Source organism: Buteo buteo, chromosome 7 (assembly GCF_964188355.1).
Source record: "Buteo buteo chromosome 7, bButBut1.hap1.1, whole genome shotgun sequence".
Lineage (NCBI taxonomy): Eukaryota > Metazoa > Chordata > Aves > Accipitriformes > Accipitridae > Buteo > Buteo buteo.
This window is the reverse complement of record NC_134177.1, coordinates 40,119,176-40,140,165: the sequence shown is the minus strand read 5'-3', so window position 1 is coordinate 40,140,165 and position 20,990 is coordinate 40,119,176. Positions and strand designations below refer to the sequence as shown.

General features: G+C 60.7%; 3 protein-coding genes across 7 annotated transcripts in view; 2 read left to right on the top strand and 1 right to left on the bottom strand.

Annotated features, from left to right (window-relative positions):
* AP2B1 (adaptor related protein complex 2 subunit beta 1) overlaps window positions 1-2,933 on the top strand; it is an 82,414-nt gene extending 79,481 nt beyond the window's left edge. For all 3 annotated transcript variants that reach the window (XM_075032553.1, XM_075032551.1, XM_075032552.1), the window contains one exon: window positions 573-2,933. In XM_075032553.1, coding sequence (XP_074888654.1) covers window positions 573-647 — 75 coding nt within the window. In that variant the 3' untranslated portion in view covers window positions 648-2,933. The remainder of the gene's footprint in view (window positions 1-572) is intronic.
* A 2,003-nt stretch (window positions 2,934-4,936) lies between these two features.
* Window positions 4,937-14,173, top strand: RASL10B (RAS like family 10 member B). Of its 3 annotated transcripts, none has more exons than XM_075032549.1 (4): window positions 4,937-5,444; window positions 8,589-8,921; window positions 11,542-11,666; window positions 12,079-14,173. In XM_075032549.1, exons 2-4 carry the CDS (start codon window positions 8,706-8,708, stop codon window positions 12,347-12,349), a joined length of 612 nt encoding a protein of 203 aa, XP_074888650.1. In that variant the 5' UTR covers window positions 4,937-5,444; window positions 8,589-8,705; the 3' UTR covers window positions 12,350-14,173. The 3 variants fall into 3 exon arrangements, with proteins under 3 accessions (XP_074888650.1, XP_074888651.1, XP_074888648.1); XM_075032550.1 differs by lacking the exon at window positions 4,937-5,444 and adding an exon at window positions 6,309-6,402 and having other exon boundaries at window positions 11,622-11,666; XM_075032547.1 differs by lacking the exon at window positions 4,937-5,444 and adding an exon at window positions 6,309-6,402.
* A 1,615-nt stretch (window positions 14,174-15,788) lies between these two features.
* On the bottom strand, window positions 15,789-20,536 carry GAS2L2 (growth arrest specific 2 like 2). Its single transcript, XM_075033348.1, has 6 exons — window positions 20,088-20,536; window positions 19,195-19,433; window positions 18,960-19,067; window positions 18,274-18,370; window positions 17,629-17,902; window positions 15,789-17,461 (listed from the first exon to the last, which is right to left on the bottom strand). Exons 1-6 carry the CDS (start codon window positions 20,443-20,445, stop codon window positions 16,249-16,251), a joined length of 2,289 nt encoding a protein of 762 aa, XP_074889449.1. The 5' UTR covers window positions 20,446-20,536; the 3' UTR covers window positions 15,789-16,248.
* Window positions 20,537-20,990: the final 454 nt, after the last annotated feature.

Sequence of the window (20,990 nt, the reverse complement as noted above, 5' to 3'; positions counted from 1 at the left end):
CTCCTGTTGGAAGCTGTTCCAGGAGTTTCAAGAGAAATCCATGGTCTGGGGACCTGCGGGGTGAAAGTGAGTGTTGGAAGATGATTTAAAGTGTTTGCACAAGGATTGATGCCGCAAGCCTCATCTCAGCCTGATCCTTGCTTTAGAGAGGGGTGACAGCCAAGTTTGTGTCTGTCAGGACTGAGCAGCAAATCATTAGAAGCCCCCAGGTTTAGTGCTGTGATTTACAACATGAGGGTGAGTAAGCCCCTTGTCTTGGAGTTTGGGGCAATGTCCCCTTCTTTCGTGCCTGCAGAGGCACCTACATTTGTTAAGGGATTCGGGAACCCCACAGTGGGAGTTTGCTTTCGTGTATCTCCTCCTGCTTGTAGCAAGCTCCGAAAAGGCAGTTTGGTGTTGGTGATGAAGAAAGCAGTACCCAGGAGAAATATTCTGGGTGACTGTCATCAGCCACGTCCATGATCTGTCCAACCCATGCTGTAGGTCAGACATTTCCAGTTGCTTTTGTGGAGATGGTAGAAAGCTCCTGCCTTCCTTTGCACCACCGCTAACCTCTCCTCTCTTCTCCGCAGCTCTCCCTGAAATGCCGAGCTCCCGAAGTGTCCCAGTACATCTACCAGGCCTACGATGCCATCTTGAAAAACTAACAGGAGATCAGCCTGTGCCTCACCCTGCAGAAGGAGGGGGGAGAAAGGGGTCCCCAGATCCTCCTTCACCACTGGCGCGGGGAAAAGCACTCTTAACTGGAAGCAGCTGTATTCATGTGTAGGATTTCAGTCAAAGGCACTGATTAAACAAGGTAGCAATTAGTATCCACGTGCTAATGATGATAGGGAACAAACCCCTTTGATATTTTTAGCGTCCATGGAGTTTGTAACCACTGCTTCAACTACTCCCACGTCCCCCTCGCCCCTCACTCGTTGTCCGTTCTTGTGGGCTTCTCCATTTTGTGCCAATGTTCGGTGTTTTCTAAATGGCTTTAGGCGTAGTTACAATTTTGTAAAATACCGCTCACTGAAAAAAAAACAAGCAAAAACCACACGTCGGCTCATTAAAACAAGGCAAAAGTGTCGAAAACATAACACTGCACTTTATTTTATATTTTTATACTTTTTTTTGAGTTTTTCTATTGTAATTGGCTTAAAGGGAAGGTGATTCCAAGGAAGTATTGGGAGCCCTGCAGGGACATCGGGCTCTAGCAGGGTGAGCACGGCCTCGGGGAACTAGGAACAGAGCCATCAGTTCGGTCCGTGGAGGCGGATGGAGCCCTAAAGCGAGGGGGTTTTTTATTACACTTGTGCTGGCAGACTCAGCTCTGCTTTTTGATGGTGTGTTTTCACTCCAACCATCTCCCTGGCTCATTAGCTGCTGATTTGAGAAGTGAGGCTGCTTTTGCGTGGGGAGGAGCTGCAGACCTAGATTGCTAACGGGACAGCGGTGGATGAAATGATGGAAACGAGCCCTCTCTTAGAGCAAACGGCTATTCCCAGAGCTCCAGGTATGGTCTCTGCATCCTCACCCATCCCCAGCCCCTCTTCTTGTACTTTCCGTGCCTGCTATGGCCAAACTGCCTTCTCGGCCATCCTCTGAGCTGTGCCACCTTCACCCAGCACTGCGCTAACCCCTGGCAATCCCCAAGGCTTGCGATGGTAAATCTGAACGTGTCAGTGCTGCTTCCTCGCCAGGGCTGTGGGCATCAGCCGTGCCCCTATGGAGAGGGGCTGCTGCTGGCAGTGTCCCAGGGTGCTGCGGGTAGTTGAGCAGCTCTCCCTGTTCCCGTGCTGTCTCCCAAAACCCAGGCTGTGGTGTGATGGGAGATGCTTTGGGGTTAGTGGTGTTTGCACCCTGCCTGCCTAGGGGCTTCAGGTCCTGGCTCGGCTGAGAGTCGAGCAGATCGTGGAAGCGTTTCTTCCAGTTGCAGCTTGGCTCTTTGTGCCCAGAGGTACACGGTAACAAGGGCCAGTCGGGTTCCTGCTCTCACCCGCTGTCCCGAGCAGCCCCATGCCCTGGCCCCTCTTTTCCAACCTGTCCTTAGGGCCAGGACTGCTTCCCTTTCCAGTCCCTGGCTGTGGACTGACCACATTGCAACCACTAAGTGCTGCAGCAACAGCAGTGAAAAAGCAAAGCCTCTTGCATGTCCTTGCTCCATCCATAGCTTGTCCTGCTTAAACCAAGCCACTAACCAGAATGGCTTCACCCTCCTCAGCATGCTTTGATGCCATCTCCTCCCCAGCGAGCAAAGCGCTTATGCATAGCAACCCCCATGTTGTCTTTTTAGATGCCACATTCAAAGTCAATAAATGTTATACGGTGGGAGATGGTTCATCAGGGCTTTGGCACTGTCTGCAACCAAGAAGCCAGTGCTGGGAAAAGGTCACAGTGCCCTGGAAAAGACTCCAGCAGGGCACAGGAGCTGCAGGACCCTGAGGAAGGTGGTGTCCCAGTGTAGGAACCCCCCGTCCTCTGGCTGAGAAAAAGTGGGGCAGAGCTGGAGCAATTCAGCCCTGAGCTCTGCCCACGTGTGCTGGGAGGTGATTTGCTCCAAGCCCTGCGGGTGCACCGCAAAAATCATTAATAGAGCAATTAAGGAAGCACCAGTGGCACTGAGTGCTATGCTGTGTCGGGGCAGGGAAGAGATGGTGCAGGGTCAGGAACAAACAGTTGAGCCTCCTCCACTAAACAACCAGTGTAGGTTCGACGCAGGGAGGGGTTGCTGAGCACCCCTTTCTCTTGCCGAATTTCTTCCCAGCTTTTCGGGCGCGTGGGTGTTTCTGCGCTGCAGGCCAGAGCCTGGGCTCGGTCGGTGGCCTTTCGCCCGCCTCTCCCGCCGCGCCGCTCGTTCGAGTGTTCGCCGCGTAGTTGTGTTGCTCTTCAGGCTTTACCTGCCATCCGCGTCAATAAACTCATTTCCATGATGCTGTGGCTGTGTGTGGCTCTGTGGGGCCGGGGAGAGGATCCAATTTTCCTGCTTTTGGCCCTGCCCATGGGAGCAGGCAGTGCTGAAGGCTGGATTTGGTGGAAGGGAGGCTGTTTGCTCACCGAGAGCCTGTTGTCCTCTTCACCAGCCACTTCTCTTCTACAGTGGAGACACCCCAAAATAGGGGCTTGCAGGGTGAGGAGGTAGCAAGTGTCCTTGGTCCTCTGCCTCTGGCTGTTGCTGTCTTCTCATCTTGAAGGCCAGCAGGAACAGGGTCCTGGCTTGCAGGGGGCACTGGCACCTTGGCACGGACAGCCTCTGCTGAGGAGCAGAAGATGGATGTACTCATTTAGTCCTTTCTGGGCCCCAGGTGGGCTGTGTGTAATGTGACCCTGCGGTGAAATGATAAAGTTGTGTGAGTCGGTGATGCATTTGGATTGCTCTGGTCCGGTGCTGGCATTTCCCAGAGCGTTTTGCCATCATTGGTCCTGTCTCAGGCAGGATGGATTGGGCTGCAAAACCGCTGTACTGGGCCAGAGCCAAGCTCAGGTGGACCCAAAGTCAGTGCTCAAAGTGACCAGAAATGCAACAAAAGAAGCAGGTTGGGGCAGTGCTGCTCTCGAGCAGAGTGACTCTTTCCTTTGCCTTTGCCCAGCCTTGGTTTAGCAACACTTGGAAGTAAAGTAACTTCCACCCTCTGAGGACCTGGGGTGGCAGGTACCGTATCAGCCCACGATGTTCTGCACTGGGATGTTTTTGTATTAGAAGCTGGTGTATGTGTCTAGCAGCAAGTGACAGGCTGGTTTGGGGTCACTGATGTTGCTGTTGTGTCCCTTCGTGCATCCCTGGGATGGCTGCATGCCCAGCCGTTGGGGATGGGATGGAATTGGATTGTCGTTCCCCGCTGCGGGTCTGCTCCTGCCGTGATGCTGGGGGTGGGCCTGGGGCAGCATTTGGCCCCACAGGAACAAAAGCTGCTGCAAGATGCTTAGGGCTCTGCCGTGTCGGCTGCTGTTCCCTTCATGTCCCGTGGCAAAGGGAAAGGTTTCTCCCTCCCCGTTCTGCTGGGGGCTCCTTGGGGAGAAATAGGTCTTTCCTGCTGCTCTGGATTTGCAGCACACTCCTGCCCCGTAAACGGGGACACACCAGCCCTGGTCCGTTCTGTACCTTGCAAATTGGGTTTGCATCATTCACGTTGTTAGCCTCCGGTGCTGGGAGCTCAGGGGACGGAGGTGATGCTCCCTGGGCTGGGAGCTGCCATGGGAGCGGATGGTCCCCACAGCCTTCCCTGGTCCTGAGGCCCACACGGTGGGGCAGGGACCTCCCGGGTTGCTCCTTGCTGGAGATGGGACCAGCCCTGCTGTGCTGGGCGGGCTCCCCAAAATCCCTGCTGCTCCTGCCGGCCTCGCACGCATCCTGCTCCGTGCCGGTGCGTGCGCTAAGGGCCAGCATCGGGTGACAGCAGGTCCCTGAGCCCACGATGAAGTGGGGGGAGAGGCATTTTGGAGGTCTGAGGATTTCGGAGGCTGTGGCAGAGGCGGGGGGCTGACCACAGCCCCCCGAACCCTCAGCTCTGCCTGTCCCCTGCTGCAGCCTGCATGCCAGGACACGGGAGCTCTTTGACGGATGATTTTAGGTTTGCGTCGGTCTCCTGTCACTGAGACTGGGATAAGCTTCCCAGCCAACGGGGACGTGCCAGGATCCAGCCCCGCTCCCCTCCCCCCTCCCTCGTATATTAAATTTCACAAATAAAACTGCAAGTGAAGAGCATCTCGGAGGGAACTGCTAAAAATAGCCCCGAGGCTGGAGCCTGAATTGTGCAGGCGAGTTCACATGCAGCCGCGCTCCCTGCCCTCTCCCAGAAATATTTCAGAGCTCAGGGCTGCTTTATGGCGATGCGGGGAACCGGAGCCGGGGGGCTGTGGAAGAAGAGCAGCATCTAGGGCTGGTAATAACCCCCAGGGACACGTAAATATTTCCCTAGCTGTGAGTATCAGGCAGCTGTGCAGGAAAATAAGCTCCAAATGTCTGAAAGCCTGGGTGTAATGTGAGACACGGAAAGGGGGCTCTGACTCCCTTTGCCTCAGCCCCAGCCTCGGTGCAGAGTGGCACCAAGGCTGTCCTGTGTTTTGCCAGCTGCCCTTATCCCCCCGAGCCATGGGACTGTGTCTGCCGTCCCTCTTTCCCCCAGGAAAGCTATGGCAATATATTCCCCCTTGCACCACCTCCTCATCCTGGAGAGGAGCCCCTGGAGACGATGTTTTTCCTGGCCAAAGGTGCTGACGAGGCTGGAGGGAGCCCGGCCGTGCCGTGGCCGGCGTTCAGGCTCAGCCAAGCCTGTGTGGTCACAGCCAGACCCACGGAGACACCCCGGTGCTCCCCGGTGTCACGGTGAGCTGGAGCGGGGTTCGGGGTTTGCTTCGAGGAGCGGAGAGGTGCGGGGAGGCCATCGGCAGCGTGTCGCGGGGGCCTGGACCACGCTCCCTGGAGGTGCCACCGCCATCTTCCTCGCTCTCTGGCCCGCAAGGTAAATGCTTGGTGTGAGATATCCCAAAAATGCAGCCGCTGCAACAGAAATGTCCCTCCCTTAGTGGGGCCTGGCACCACCCTGGCCTGAGAGCAGCCCCCCGGTGATAGCGGGCACAGAGAAACCCCCAGCCCTGCCAGCTGAACCAGGGGCTGGCACAGCAAGGGGGGGTGAAGTGATGTGCCCAAGAGCGTACGGAGCAGCAGTGTCAGAGGAGGGAAAGGCTCCCGGGGGGGGGTCCTCCCCTTCTCCCCCAAAAGGAGTCTGGCCTCAGGGGGTGGGGTGGGCAGGAGGGCACGGATGCTGCTGGGTGCCAGGGAGGGAAGGGGTGCTGGTGTGGCACCCAGCACACTGCGGGGGGGGGGGGGACGACGACACATGGGAGGGTCTTTTCCCATCGGCACCTCCCCAGAGCCCCGGGAGAAGCCGGTGTCCCTCCCGGCTTGTCCCTCCCGGCTTCCTGCGACTGGGTCTGGGTATTCCCTGCCTCCTTTCCCGGGCGCTGCCTGCATCCCTCCCCGGGCATCCCCTGCATCCCCGCCTGGGCAAAACCTCCTTCCCTCCCCGGGCACTGCCTGCATCCCTGCCTGAACATCGCCTGCCTCCCTCTCCAGGCACTGCCTGCCTCTCCACCCGGGCATTCCCTGCATCCCCCCCCCCTTCCCCGGGCACTGCCTCCATTCCCGTCCCCCCCCCTCCCCGTTCTCCCCGGGCTCTGCCTACCTCCCCCTGCCTCTCCCCGCTCCTCCAGCCCCCCCCTCCCCGTACCCCGGCCGGGTTTTACGACCCAACGACGGCCGCCCTCCCCGCCCGGTACCCCCCTCGGTAACACCGAGCCGGGCGGGGACCGGGCCGGGCCGGACCGGGGCTCTGCAGCGGGGCCGCCCGCCCCGCACCGGGCTCGCCGCATGGCTCCGCCGCCCGCCGGGGCACCGCCGGCCCGGGCCGCCGCTGCAAGGTACGGGGCGGGGGGGGGGGGGGGGGCACCGGGAATAGAGGAGGGGGGCAAAGTTGCTGCTGGGCACGGCCCGGAGGGGGGGGGGGGGGTGGGAAGAGGGGGGGTCCCCAGCGAAAGTTGAGCGCCGGTGCTGCCCCGGCCGGCGGGGGGGAGGATGGGGGGGGGGGTGTTGTCGTCCCCCCCCCCCGACCTTCTCCAGCCCCAGCATCCCCATCCCGGTACCGGGGATGCTGCGCTGCCCGCCGCGGCGAGAGCCGGGAGGGTCGGGATGCGGGGTGGGGGGTGCGGGGTGGGGGGTGCTGCCGCCGCCTTCGCCCCGCCGGGGGGGTCAGGGCTCGCTCCTCCGGTTGCCCCCGGTGGCGGCGGGGACCGGGGCACCATCCTTCCCGGGAGCGCTCCGCGAACCCCCGGCCGGCCCTGCAACCCGCCGAGCTCGGCCTTGTGCTGAGCCTCTGGGGCCCCCCCGGCTGCTCCCCCGCTCCGCCACCATCCCGCGGGGCCGCCCCGGTTTGCGTCCCCCCCCGCTGCGCCTCAGTTTCCCACGGTGGCACGCTGGCGGGAGATGCTCGTGGGGCCGGGAGCCCTCTGATGCTTTGGGGTGCGAGCCCTGCTTTTTGGGGCCCACGAAGCCGGCTTTCCCCCTACGTGGGCCCTGGTTTGGGTTTTGGGGTGGTACGGCAGGGCTCAGCCCGCTCCGCAGTTCAGGGCAGCCCTGTGGGTGCTGGGTCTCTCGCTGTGTCCCTCCGTCACCCACCGGCCCCGCAGAGGAGCTGGGGTTGCTTCTGCGAGGAGGAACGGGTTGAGGGGACGGGGTTGTCCCTGCAGCAGAGTGGCCCCCCGGGACTTGCAATGACAGTGCTTTCTGCTGGTGGAGAAAGGCCCCCGGCGGGGCTGCGTCTGGGGGGTCCCGCATCCCCCCGCTTTCCCTGCATGTGCCGCGGAAACGCTCCCACTGCTGGGACTGGGGTCCCCGAGAGTACAGTCAGCACCCCAGGGGATGGTCCCAGCACCACAACGTGCTGTGGTCCCCAGCCCTGGGCACAAACCCACCCTGCTGCCCTGGGGCTGGATCAGGCCCTGCCTGCGAGGATGGTGTGAGCCATGGCCCAGCTTGGGGGACCGCGGGAGGCTCAGCCTCCCCGGCACCCAGCAGCAAGAACCTCCACCGCCGGGCTCTCCCCGGGGCAAATAACCTCCATCAAACAGGCAGGACAGGATGGTTTGAACCTGTCTCCTCCTGCCAGCTCAGGGACCACTGCCCTGTGCTTTGGGGATGGTTTTCAGGGAAAACAGACCAGAGCATCACAAATGAGTAAAAACATCCATCCACACTTCAGGATAAAGCACAAGCCGCTTCCTAGCGATGGGAGCAAGCGAAAGTGGGACCCGGTGCCTCACCCTTGCTGTTGCCATCTCAGTCCCTGGTTGGGAACTGGGTGCCAGCTGGCATTTGGACTCCTGAGACTCAGCTGCTGCATCCTCGTGTGTGGGTTATCACCCCGTGTACCCCTGCGCACGTGGCCCTGCCCCGGGGCACCTCCGGCCTCAGCACGTGTGCCAGCAGCTTGTGGGCTCACCCCATCAGCTGGCTCGGAAATTAGCCTCCATCAAGTTAATTGCCAAACCGCTCAAAGCCTGAAATTAAACATTAAAGATGTCGCTCGCAGGCGCAGAGTAATTCCCCCCCCCCCCGCCCCAGCAAAAGGCAATTCTGGCTGTCCAAGCGGAGAGAAGATGGATTCCCGGCTTGGGGCAGCATCGGGATGGAGCAGCTGGTGACGGTCCCCGTGGGCGCTATGGGACAAGTCCCCAGCACAGCCCAGGACCCCGCTGCTGCCGGAGCTGGGCAAACCCCGAGCTGCAGACAGACCCTTTCCCGGAGGTTTCCTTGCTGTGGTACGGAAAGGGCTGAATGTGCCTGTGAGAACCCTCCTGGGATAAAACTCGCTCAAATCCTGGCTCTCCTTGGTTCTGCAGGGTGAGACCCTCTGAGGGGGACCCTGAGGTCTCGCAGTGCCGAGGACCCCGCTGAGGACGTTGCCCAGCCCTGGGGGATGCTCCTGCTCCCTGAGGACACATATAACCCTTTTCCATGAGCTCCTGCTTGGAAAAAATCTCACCTGAAGCAATAGTGGGGTCTGCCAAGGTATTTCTAGGATCTGACCAGCTTCTCCTTGGCCTTGCAGTGACGGGCTGTCCCGGAGGGGAAATGCATCCTGAATGGGGCTGAGGCCCCCTGCGCGGGAATATGCAGCCTCGGCACCGCAGGGGCAGCACCAGGGCAGCGGCCGGCGCGCGGCGGCATGGTGGCAACGTTCAAGATCGCCGTGCTGGGAGCCCAGGGCGTGGGCAAGAGTGCCATAGTCCGGCAGTTCCTCTACAACGAGTTCAGCGAGGTCTGCGTGCCCACCACGGCCCGCCGCGTCTACCTGCCCGCCGTCGTCATGAACGGCCACGTCCACGACCTGCAGATCATGGACTTCCCCCCCATCACCGCCTTCCCCGTCAACACCCTGCAGGTAGGGGTGCACCCGGCTCGGTGCGATGGGACCTCCACGTTGCGGGGGTCTCCGGTGACGTCCGTGGGGTTTCGCTGTATGGCACTGCGGGGTCCCGGTTCCTCCTCTTCGGGGGACGCTTCTCCCTCCATGTCGGGGTTTGCTTGCTAAAAGCCGGTGCGAGGGCTCGCATCCTCATGGCTACTGGCTGAGCCGGCCCGGGATAAAGTGGCTTTTAAAGCTTTTTCACCTAAAATGACAGCAAACGCAGGAAGGACAGCGTCCCACTCCAAGGACCATGGCATGCCCACGGCCCCGTCCAGCTGGTGGCGGATCCTGGAGCACTGGGATCCAGTTCCACAGTTGTCAGAGCCGGCGCCAGCAAAGGGCTGGGGGAGCGTGGCCAGAGCATTCAGGTGAAAACCACGCATTCCTGGAGACCCAGACCCCGATGCACCCACTGCCTGAGCCAGGCAGAGGAGCGGGACCGCTCGTCCCCACCCGGGGTGGCCGTCACCCCCCAGCATTGCCTGGATTTGTCCCTGGAGTGCTGAGCCCACCAACTCCTCCTCAAACCCCCAGCACTCTCACGTGCTTCCAAAACAGCCCCAAAGCGCAGCGTGGGGTTGGAAAGTTTTGCCACCAGCGCCGACCCCTTTGGTGCATTTAGTGGGGAAAAAGAGGATTTTAAGCTCGTGCCATAGCCCCATCCCAGGGGCACAACTTGTGCCACCGCTGTGGGGAAAGGAGCTGGAGATGCCCAGCCGTGGCTGCAGCCGCGCCGGAGGGCAAGGCTACTGGTGGAGCACCTCCGCGGGAGCTGGGCTCTCTTCTATTTTTAATCAATAGAATTATATTGCTCCCCTGCCAGACAGGGACAGGGTTATAGGGGCCTTGTAGTGCTCCAAGTTTCCCCTGTGCCGTTGGGCAGGAGGTGAAGTGAGCACTCTGGGGGCGAGGAGGAAGTTTAAAAATTAATCGGTGTGTGCAGGGAACGAAAGGTCAATGCGAGAGACAGCCCGAAATAGCAAAGGGTAATTTATTGACACAGCAGCCGATGCTAACATACTCAATTAACTCCCTGCCTTGCTGCGCTCAAGAGGAGGCGGCTGGTGGGAACAGATGGAGGTTTCCAGGGAAGAAAGGGTGGTCAGAGGGATGGCTCCGAGGGGAAAGGAAAGGACCAGAGTGGGGGATACGGCTCTGTCTGCTGGGGAGCATCGCTGGGCTCTGCTCCGTGCTCCGGAGCAGCATCCCTGCGGTGATGTCCTGGGAGAGGAGCAGGAGCCGGTGGCTCCCCGACATCCCGCTCCCACACAGGGCCAGGCGGGATGCGCAGTGCGATCCTCCTCCAGCCCCGAGCATCCCGGGAAACCTGCCCTGAACGGGGAAAACCATCCCAACGTCACGGCGCCGGAGCAAGCTGCACCCCAGCGTGGTGAAATAGCTGCAATTTGTTAATCTCCCAGGCGTATCAGGACTCAGAGTAACCTGAGACACTGCCGCTTCATCTGTCTGCATCTCTTTGATACCGAGGAGCTACACATCACCTCCTCTCCTCGGTGGACAGGAGAGGGGCTGTGTCATGCCGCTCGCTCCCAGCTCCTTCCCGTGCCGTGGTCTGCGATGGAGACCAACCTGCACCTCAAAACTTTCCTTTCCCCAGTTCCCTTTGGTCCTAGGTCTTCTCGTTTTGCCTCATTCCAATGATAAACTCAGAAAGGGATGATTCATCGTACTGAAGAGGTTTGCTCAGGGACAAGTGATGCCTTTTCTCCTTGGTGCATCTTTCTCCTCTCCAGCGGTGTTCAGGAGAGTTTGTGGTGCTGTCTGCATGGGCTGTCATTCCCGGTACCACTGCTGGGCTGGGAAAGTGGCTGGAAGCGGGGCAGATTTTCACTCCTATAGCATGGAAAAAAAAATAATCCTGTTATTCCTGGAAACCCAAAGCTTTCCTAACAACAGGTATTTCTTACAGCTCCAAATTCTGCCTGTGGAGAGGCCACCCTTGACTGCCTCTGCTCTGGCTCCTGATTCTGCTCTCGCAGATCCCACTCCCAAGCGGCGGCTGCTCCTTTCCTGTCCCCATGTCCCCTCCAAACAGCCCTGCCCTCACCTTCCCCCTCTTACCCACGGACCTGCTGCTCCATCATCCCCAGCCCCCCTCAACATCCTCTTCACCTGCCCTGCCCAGGGTGCATTACTAATTAACACATCTAATTAGCAGCTCTGGAGGATGAAGCTTTTACATCCAGGGCGGGGGGATATCAGCCCCGCTCCCGGCTCACCTCTGGGCGGCTGTGCATTAGGCAGGCTGTAATCCTCGCTGGAGAGAGGAATTGGGGCTGACAAATCCCGTTATCTCTCCTCTGGATTAACGAGGGGGATAAAGGATCTCCAGAGATGGGGGGATGACTGAAGGGCTGCGGGGGACCAACGCAGCTATCGCAGGGACGGGTCAGGGCAGAGCAGAGGTGAGATCGGTGCTGGGTGTCAGGGCCGGAGAGCTTGTCTTACCCCTTGCTACCTGCCGGCGTAGCAGCCTCCTTGACGTGCCCAGCCGCGAAGCAGTGCAGGGAGGGCATCCCCCGGGCACGGCGACGGGGCTGAGCCAGGATTGATCCCTCTCTGCACCTTGCAGGAGTGGGCGGACGTGTGTTGCAGGGGGCTCCGGAGCGTCCATGCCTACATCCTGGTCTATGACATCTGTTGCTTTGACAGCTTCGAGTACATCAAAACCATCCGCCAGCAGATCCTGGAAACGAGGTAGGGACCACTTTGCCAGAGGGTACATCCCCCTGGGGCTGCCGGCAGGGCCGTACGGCTCGCCCCAGCGCTCCCCTGCTCTTGCCATCGGAGATGAGATATTACAGACTGGGACAAAGCCCCTTTGCAGGGCTGGGAGCCCAACAGCAAAAGCAAAACTGGACCCAGGGGCAGGAGAAGGAGCAGGACCCCGGGCAGGTACCCCCCCATGGGCGAGGGCAGCCATCCCTGGGAAAGCAACTGGGGTGGGCACGGTGGGTGGCTGGCCACGAAGAGGGACAAGGGGACAGGCCAAGAGGAGGCACATCCCTCTTGGCAAGCCAAAGCCAAGAGCTAGTTTGGGACGAGTCGGTCGGTTGTCACGCTGTGCCCCGTCCCCTTCCGTCCTCCCTCACCACCACCCCCTCCCCAGGGTCATCGGCACTTCGGAGACGCCCATCATCATCGTGGGCAACAAGCGGGACCTGCAGCGGGGCCGGGTGATCCCGCGCTGGAACGTCTCCAACCTGGTGAAGAAGACGTGGAAGTGCGGCTACATCGAGTGCTCGGCCAAGTACAACTGGCACATCCTGCTGCTCTTCAGCGAGCTCCTGAAGAGCGTGGGCTGCGCCCGCTGCAAGCACGTCCACACCACCATCCGCTTCCAGGGTGCCCTGCGCAGGAACCGATGCACCATCATGTGAGCCCCCCCCTGCCCCGACGGACCCCCCTCGCCCCGGGCCGTTCTCTGGGAGGGTGATGCCGCGGTGGGAGCTGTGCCGGAGGCACCTCGAGGTTTGCTTCCCCACCGGCGCTGGCACCCCACGGTGACATTTGGGGGACGGCGCGCCTCGGGCGGTGCTGGGCAGGGTGATGCGGTGGCCACTGGTGGGTCGGAGCGGATGGGCAGCGTGGTTCCTGGAGGGTAGCAAGAGGTGAGGGAGGACTTCGGCTAAACCCCCGAGCCCTCCCTGAGCCTCCAGCGCTCGGGGCCAAAACTGTCCTGGGGGTTTAGTGTCTCTGCCGTGCCTGAAACGCTGCCGTGGCCCTGGGGAGGAGTGGAGGAGATGCCTCAGCTGGTGCCCAGAGGTTGGCTGTCGGGTCTGTCCCTGCCGGCTCCTGCCCCGGCATCGCGGGGGCAACGCTTGCCGCTGCCTGCCATCACCTGCCCCCCTGGAAGGAAATTGCCCAGCGCTTGTGTCCCGATGAGCCGGGGGTGACTCCATCCCTGGGGCACGGTGGAGATGGAAGTCCCGTTTTCCTCCCTGCGGAGCTGAGGTTTCTCCCCTCGGAGGGCAGAGCAGCCTCTGGCAAGAAGCCGGGTTACACGGGCTCTTTTCTGGCTCGGCTGGGTCAGATTTCCAAGTGGAATTTCTGGATGAAAGCAAGAAAGGGGGGAAAAAAAAAAATAAAGCCCCCATCCTGCCCCTTACATCCCCTGGGGTGCCGGGCGCTGCTTTCCCAGGGCTTTAGAGTCCCCCTTCTTCCCCGGTTCAGCCAAGGAAGGCTTCTCCTCCCCCACCAGCCTGTCGAACACCAAATAATCTCAAAACACTCCTTGCCAGGCAGGTCACCCCTCCGCTACCTCGCATCCCGGGCTCAGCGGGCGACCGGCTTTGCACGGCTCTGACCCAAACCCCCGGCGTCCCCCGGGCAGGCAGGCAGCCCCCCCCCCATGCCATCGCACCCCACCAGCGGTGCCGTGAGATGGGTCCAACCCGCGCCGAGCTTTCCCACAGCGACGCTTGCCTCCGTCCACATGAGATGGTGGCAGCGCAAAGGCAGCCTCCAAAGCAATAGGGAGCTGGAGTTGCAATTCCACTTGCATTCCTTTTTTTTTTTTTTTTTTTTTTCTTCATAGCCCTAATAGGAAAGTGAGCCCCCCCATATTTTTTTTTATTATTATTTTTTAATCTTTCAGCTTGTTTTTACACCAGACTTGCAGCTCACCTGCGTCTTGTCCTGCAGGGTGGGTGGCAAAGTGCAGTCCCTGTTAGGAAATGGCGTTGGGGCGGTGTGCCGGCGAGGGGTGAGCAAGAGGCCGAGGGGGTTGGGGTTCTTCTTTCTTGGCTGCTCCCTGTGGGACACGGGGAAATGCCATCCGAGGCAGGATCTGAGGCCGGTCCATCCTCCGGCAAAACCACCTCGGTGATTTCTGCTGTAACAAGGCAATGCAGGTATTCAGCATCGCTCTGGGCAGTAAAGCAAAAGGACGCCAGCCCCATCTCTTTCCCCCGCGGCCAGGTTTCCATCTCACAGAAGCACCGCTGTGCTCTCGGTAACACTTTCTATTAAGAGTAGGTCCAGCTGAGCTCCGGCACGGTGCGTTTCACCGCCCCATCCCTGCCGCCGGGGCCGTGCGCTGCCCTGCAGCCCCAATGCCGCAGGGTTGGGGGTGACCCTGCTCCTCCCTTCCCAACCCCAGCAGCCGCTTTGAGAACCAAACCCCATTCCCCTTGCTCCAAAAAAAAAAAAAAAAAGGAGAAAAAGTGATGGGGGGGACATGGGTCCATCTCAGGTGGCTGTGAGAGCCTGGGCTGGGGAAGGGCAGTGGCACCCATCATCATCCCTCGCCTTCACGGCAAACCTACGGGGCTTCGCCACCGGTCGCCCCGACCTCATCTCATCAGGATTTATTAACACGTGTAAGTCCACGTTATCGGTCTCTGGCTAGCTTTATCCCTCCAAATTGTTTGAGAAGGAAACTCCTTGGTAAATGCTAATAATAAAGCATTTATAAAGTGCTCCGATGTATACATATCAACGACTAAGCCAATACATTGTTTGTTATAACCCTGTAGCCTGCAGTTTATAGCACAATTAGTTACAGGTTTTTATAGCATCTATTTAGTATTTTGGAGAAAAAAAAAAGGTTATAAATATAATTGTTATATTCTATTGTACTTTATAGACAGAGAAAGTTATATTAGTAATGATAACTCTCACTGCTTTGACAGCATTTCCCAGCTCCCGAGAAAATGAGGGCTACAAAGAGCTACTTTCCCAAGAGCCCAGGAGGGGGGTAGGTGGTGGTACCCACCGGGTGCAGGCAGGGAAACCGAGGCAGGGAGGTCCGGCGTGGCCAGGCTCGCGGGGATCAGAGCAGCCAGGAGCACAGCAGCAGCTACAAGCGACCCGCGCCTTGCCCCTGCTCACACCCTTAGTACAAAGTGTTACCGCTCGCCCGATGCCACCCTGGTCCTGCTAAAAAATAACCTGCTCCTGAGCCTGGGAGAGGCTGAGGTTGTCCCCACCGCTGTCCCCAGGGCAGCGCTGGGTTCCTGTCCCCCCCCCTCCCCGCGCATGGTGCTGCAGGAGGCGATGCCTGGGTTCAGTCCAGTCCTGGCAAGAATGCTTCCCTCTCCTCCTCCTCCTCCTGCCCCGGTGAGTGTCCCGGTTGCCTGGACTTGGCTTTCCTTTCCTCCCCTGGACTTCTTGTCGGAGATTCCCGAGGTGTCTACACCGCCTGTAACGCCCTGCACCCCCTTCTTTGAAATCGAATTAAAAATCAGGTCTGTCCCCCCTTGTTCTGTACCCGCTTTGCTGCTCTTTGCCCGTGGCACCCGATTTCTCGCCGCCCCGCTGCCGCTCTCGCAGTCCTTCTGTGAGAGGCAGTGGTCCAGGGTGGGGGAATTTGTTTCTCCCCTGCAAAAGGAGTATTTTTTTGCAAGTAGGTTTTGCATCCCCAGGGCACCGGTGCTCGCCCTTCCCGCTCCTCTGCAGGGGTGTGGGTCTGGCTTCACACTTTTTTGGAAAACGGGGCTCTTCTGGCCCCCGGGGGGCTTTCGGAGGGATGTTTGCTGTACACACAGACAGCAGACCAGCGGCATGAATCCCCTTCATCGGCCGTGACCCCCCCCATCAGGATCATCCTCTCTCCCTCCCTACCCACGCAGAAAAGATGCCGGAAGGGAAGAGCTTTGGTGTATCTCTATTGCACAAACAACATTGCTGGGGCCATGGCTGCAGGCTCTGGAGTACGGCGGTGCCAGCAGCGAGCCTCGGTGACAGCCATCACCCCGACCATCACCGCCGAGGTGACCACCAACCCCCCCGCGTCTCCCACCTTCACCCATAAGGAAGCCCACGGAGCTCAGCAAGGGTCACCTCCTGTGACCCCCCCCCCCCAACCTGAGAGACTCAAACACTCATGAAGGCTCTTGGTGCTGTAAGACACGAGCATCATTAGGCCCATTGTACAGATGGGGAAGACTGAGGTACGAGATGGTTTGCACACTTGGATGCCAGGTACACGGTGTCCCCGCTTTAGGGGTCACCGTAGGGGCTGGCTACACCCCTTCTTCCCTGCAGAAAGTGCCCCATTCTCTCCATTTGGGGCTGGATTTTCCCACCCAAACCAGTACAAGAGCACCTGTTTAGGAGGAGAATTACCAGTCCAAAAAAAAAAAAAAACCCCACGGGGAAAGAGGGGGTGCAGCTCCAAAGAGCAAGAAGGGGACGACACCCCCCCCGGGTTGCCTGGGACCAAATCCATCGCGCTGCCCACGCTGACCTCCAGCACCGCAGCTCCGGCCTCAGCATCGCTCCCACCTTCGGATGAGGGAGGGGGTCCGTCCCCACCAAAACTCGGGACTGGGGGGGGTCAGACCCACGCCTCCTCATCATCCTCGGTCAGCCAGGCACCGCTGTCGGCCAGCGAGGGCTTGGCCCCAGAGCGGGTGCCACTGGGCTGGGGGTGCCGGGGGGGTCCCGAGGGGTGATGCTGGCCCCGGGGGGCTGGTGGGCGCTGCCCCAGCGGGGTGGGGATACGCGAGGGGCGTTTGCCCGGCCTGTGGTCCCGCCGGGGACGAGCCTTGGGCCGCAGCTTCAGCTTGTAGATGGAGGGCACGCGTTCAGGTTTCTTCAGGCACCGCCGGGGCTTGGGGACGTTGCTGGCCCTGGGTCCCCGTGGGGTCTGACCCCCTGCTCCCGGCACCTCCGCATCCCCCCCAGCCGGGAGGGCGGTGGGCTGCGGGGTGGCTTGCGGGGTTGTTTTGGGGACCCAGTTCCCCAGCCCCACGGGGCGCAGGGGTTGCCTCCCACGGGAGAGCTCCTCCACCACCTTGCCGTAGCCGGGGGGCTGCACGTGTCCCCAGCATCCCCGGAGACCCTCGTTCCCTCCACTGGGGCCACAGGCTCCCCCGGGTTTGTCCGCTGGCACCCCAGGTCCCTCAGCACCCCCAGCCCTTGGGCTCGGGGCTGGGTGGCACTGCTGGGTTCCCTGGGGACCCCCCCCAGCATCACAGACTTTGCACCCGTCTGCAAAATGAACCGGAGGGCTGGGGGGCCGGCAGACCACCGGGCTGGCTTTGATGGGGGATTTAACGCTGCCGTCCTGTTTCAGAGGCTGGCTGGAGGAATTTCGGGGTGAGGGCGGTTGGCCCCGGCCAAGAGCTCCCTGGCTCCCTTCCCGCGGGCTTTTCTGGCTCTGTGAGTCTCCGCGGGCATCCTGGTGCAGGACGGGGGCACGAACCTTGATGGGGCTGGGGGCGCGGGGTGTTGCCGCAGCAGGGACCCCCCCTTCTTGGGGCATGGCAGCTGCCACAGAAGATTTGCCTCCTTGCTGGGTGCTTTTTCGAGATGTCAGCCTGGCGCTGGATGCCATGGACCTGCCCCGTGCCGGTGCCGCAAGGGTTTTTCCCGGGGTGCTCCCACACGGCGCGTTGGGGACCCCCACGCTGTCCCGTGTGCCTGGGGCCAGGCGGGAAGGAGTGGGTGCCCGGCACATCGCCCCACGGCCGAGGGAGCTGGGTCGAGCGGGTGACCTGGACGGTGGTGGCTGCCTCCCCAAAGTGGCAGCCGGTGGCTCCCGTGTCCTGCAAGAAGCGAGAGCGGAGAAGGGCCCGGGAGCTGCTGCGTCCCCCCTCCATCCAGCCGGCTGCTGGGCACCTCCGTAAGGGAGGGATAAAATAATTCAGGGATGTGAGAAAACCTATTCTGAAACCAGGCGGTTTGGGGCACGAAGCATCTCTACATCGCTTACCTGCCTGAAGGGACCCCCCGGAGCTGCGCTGGCTCCCGGCGAGGGCTGGCACCCGGTGGGTGACCCGAGCCCTCCGGCGAAGGGGTGGCAGGGGACCGGGGGCCGGGGGTGACACGGGACCCCCAAGCGACTGGAGGCAGGGGACTCTGCGAGCGGCTGACCAGCAGCGTGGGCTGGGGCTGGCCACGGGCGGCTGCCTTCGAGGTCGGGCACAGCCAGATCTCATGCTGCACTTGCTGCTGGGGGCTCCTGGTTTTCCAGGCTTGTTTGTGAGCTGTGGGGAGAACGGGAGCTGGAGGCTCAGCACCCTTGGCCATTGCACCCACCCACGAACGCAACCCACCCAGCTGCTGCTCAACATCCAGCCTCCTGGGGATGCGGGTGCAAACCGGTGCTCCCTGCAAAGGGGCTTTTGGGGTCTGGCTCCATCCAAAAGTCTGCCGTGACCTCTAGTGGCCACCAAAGCCAAAGAGAGTCCCCAAAACCAGACATTCCCCAGCAAAGCCAACGAGGCATCAAGGTAACAAAACCTCCCACTCCCACAAACGGCCCCAGAAGCAGCAAGACCCACGACAGAACCCCCCCCCACACCCCTCACCCCAGGCGTGGGGCAGAGCCACGGGGTTTGGGGACGCCGGGACTCACAGAGCGAGGTGCAGCGACACGGGTCGTGCTTGTCCAGGTAGTGCTCCAGCGTGTCCCAGCCGCCCCCGACCCGCACCATGACGTGCTCCCGCAGGATCTGCACGGGATGCCGTGTGCCGTGAGGTCCGGAGAGGTGCGTGAGATGCACCCCTGGGACCCCCACCTCTTTTTCAGTAGCCGGGAGGTACCGTGCAGAACCGGGCTTAGAGAGCCATGGGCTTGCCCTAAGTGCCACCAGGTCTCCCAAAGGAACAGCTTCATCCCCGGCTCAGCACCACTGAGGCAGGATGGTCTCAGCTTCCACTGCCACCCCGACAGGAATATTTCATCACTCCGAGGAGAGTGGGGTTTTTTTGGAAAAACCCCCTCTACTGTCATGTGCTGAGCCCTTTGGGAAGGCCAGGCTTAGGGACGGACCCAGGCAGGGACGGAGCATCCCAGCGTTCCCACTGCTGGGTAAGACCTGGCTCTGGCTTGGCATGGGATGGCAAGTTTTAACCCACAGACATGGATGGTTACAGCCATGCAAACATGTACTACAGGGCTGAGCTTCCCTGCTTTGGGGATAACAGTCAAAAACCCCACGTTGGCCCCATTTGGGGAATGGATTATGGAAGAAGATTCGTGGCAGCAGAGCAGGATTCCTGGTGCCTGTGCTCCAAAAACACAGGGTGAAGCAGACTCACCCGAACAAAGATGAGGGTGTCAGAGTCGCCCACGCGGTATTTCCCTTCGGATATCTTGATCATGGGGAACTGGACGGGGCAGGTACAGCGGCTCACCAGGTGCTGGACCTGTGGGCAGCAGGGATGGGTCCTCACCAGGGCTCCTGGGAAAGGTCCTGGGGCGGCCATCCCTATCTCCATCATCTCCACCTCCATCCCCATCCCCATCTCCATCTCGCTCCATGCCCCTCCGTACCATCTGGTCGAGGTTGTGGAGGTCCCGTGGTTTCCGGGGGGGCCGGAGCAGGGGGGTGTCTGCAGGCGGCAGGTCCAGCTCCTGACGGATCTCCTCCTCAATCTCCTCCTCCATCTGCACCAGAGTCGGGGCGCGCATGCCGAAGCGGGCAGCGCGGCGCGCCAGCTCCAGCAGGCACAGCACGAAGTTCTTCTCGTTCTTCCTCAGCACCAGGTCCTCCGTCTCGAACATCAGGACGTCTGGGGCAGGGCAGGCACATGGGGATGGGGACAAAGGGGACGGGGAGGGGGGCACAGGTGGAGTCAAAACCCATCCAAAGGGATGTTATTCCCTGGAGCCATCCCGCTAGGAATATGGTTGGGTCCGATAAGAGTTGGGATAAATTAACAGAGGAAGAGCCTTCCCCTTGGGCATCTACATGCAAAGGCATTGCCATACGTTTCATGGCATCCCAAAGCCACAAAACCCAGTGGCTGGGTGTGCTGAGGACGTGTCACTCCATGCCCTTCCCACGCATCCACTGGTGGTGTGGACAGGGTGACAGACCCTTTGCTCAGAGCCAGGACTGCTTCTGACATCCTTACAGCCAGGATCATGCCATGCATGGCAGGGCCATACTGCAGCATACACCCTTTCCATTTCCACCCCTCCAGCGCATATTTGCACCCAAGCAAACACGCCCGCCGAGTGGCAGCACCCTGCAAAGCTGCTGCCGAGCCCAGAGGAACTTGTGCAAGAAATCCCAGCTCGAGGATGCGTGCGCATGGTGCTGCCCAGCGCTGGGGTGGCACTGGCTTTGGAGGACACATGGGAAAAGTCCCGGGGTGATGCCAGGAGCAGCTGGAGGGGAATTGCACACGGGGACGCAGGGCAGCTGGAGCCTGGTATCTTACCTTTAATATCCATCTCCTTCCTGCACCACTGGATGAAGTTGGAGATATTGTCCCTGGCCTGGAAGGTGCCTGGCTGCGCTGCGAGGTTGCAGGCAACGCCGGCGGTGGGCAGGCGGAGGTGGCGGGCCGCGTCGGGGCAGGAGCGGGCGAACTCCTCGGCCACGTGGGTGACGTTGTTGGCGTGGGAGCAGAGCACGGCCCCCGTCTCCAGCACCTCCACAAAAGTGCCCACCTCGATGTCCAGGTCGTACAGCTCCTTCAGCCACTCGGCCAAGTCCTCCTTCATGGCGTAGAGGTACTGCTCGCTGGACTGGTAGGGACGGATGCTCCGCACCACGGTGCCCGGCGGCCCCAACATTTTGCCATAAGACTGGGAGGAGGTCGAGGGAAAGGAGCGATGGAGACATGGGTGATGGGGACGTGGGAAGCTGCCCCGGGCCGTGTCCCCAGCCCACCTCCCCAGCAGCCACACTCACCCGGTGCCGCTTGCTCTCTGCCACCCGGGACAGTGACGCCGTCCTCCCGCTGCTGGGAGCCTTTCTCGGGGTCTAAGGGCTGTAATGCAGCGTGGGGAAAGAAAATCACCCTCCTGGGCAGTGGGTGTTTTGTTTCCTTCCCAAGTGCTGTTCCCTTCTCCTTGGTGACAAGGGACAGGCTGCAAACACTCCCCGTTAACCCTTCAGAGCCTGCTCCTCCTCCGGCAGCCCTTCTTCTTCCCCAGCCACCCCAGTGGTGGATTTTCCCCTGGGGTCCCCAGCTCTGGGGCAGGAGGGAGTTAGAGAGCAGTTTGTCAGCATCCCAAATTGCTCACAACCCCAAAAGAGCGAGGGATTTCCCCCCCTCCCCACCATCTCTGCACCCACCTCCACCACAGGTGGGGTGACCTGGGGGCCCTACCAGATG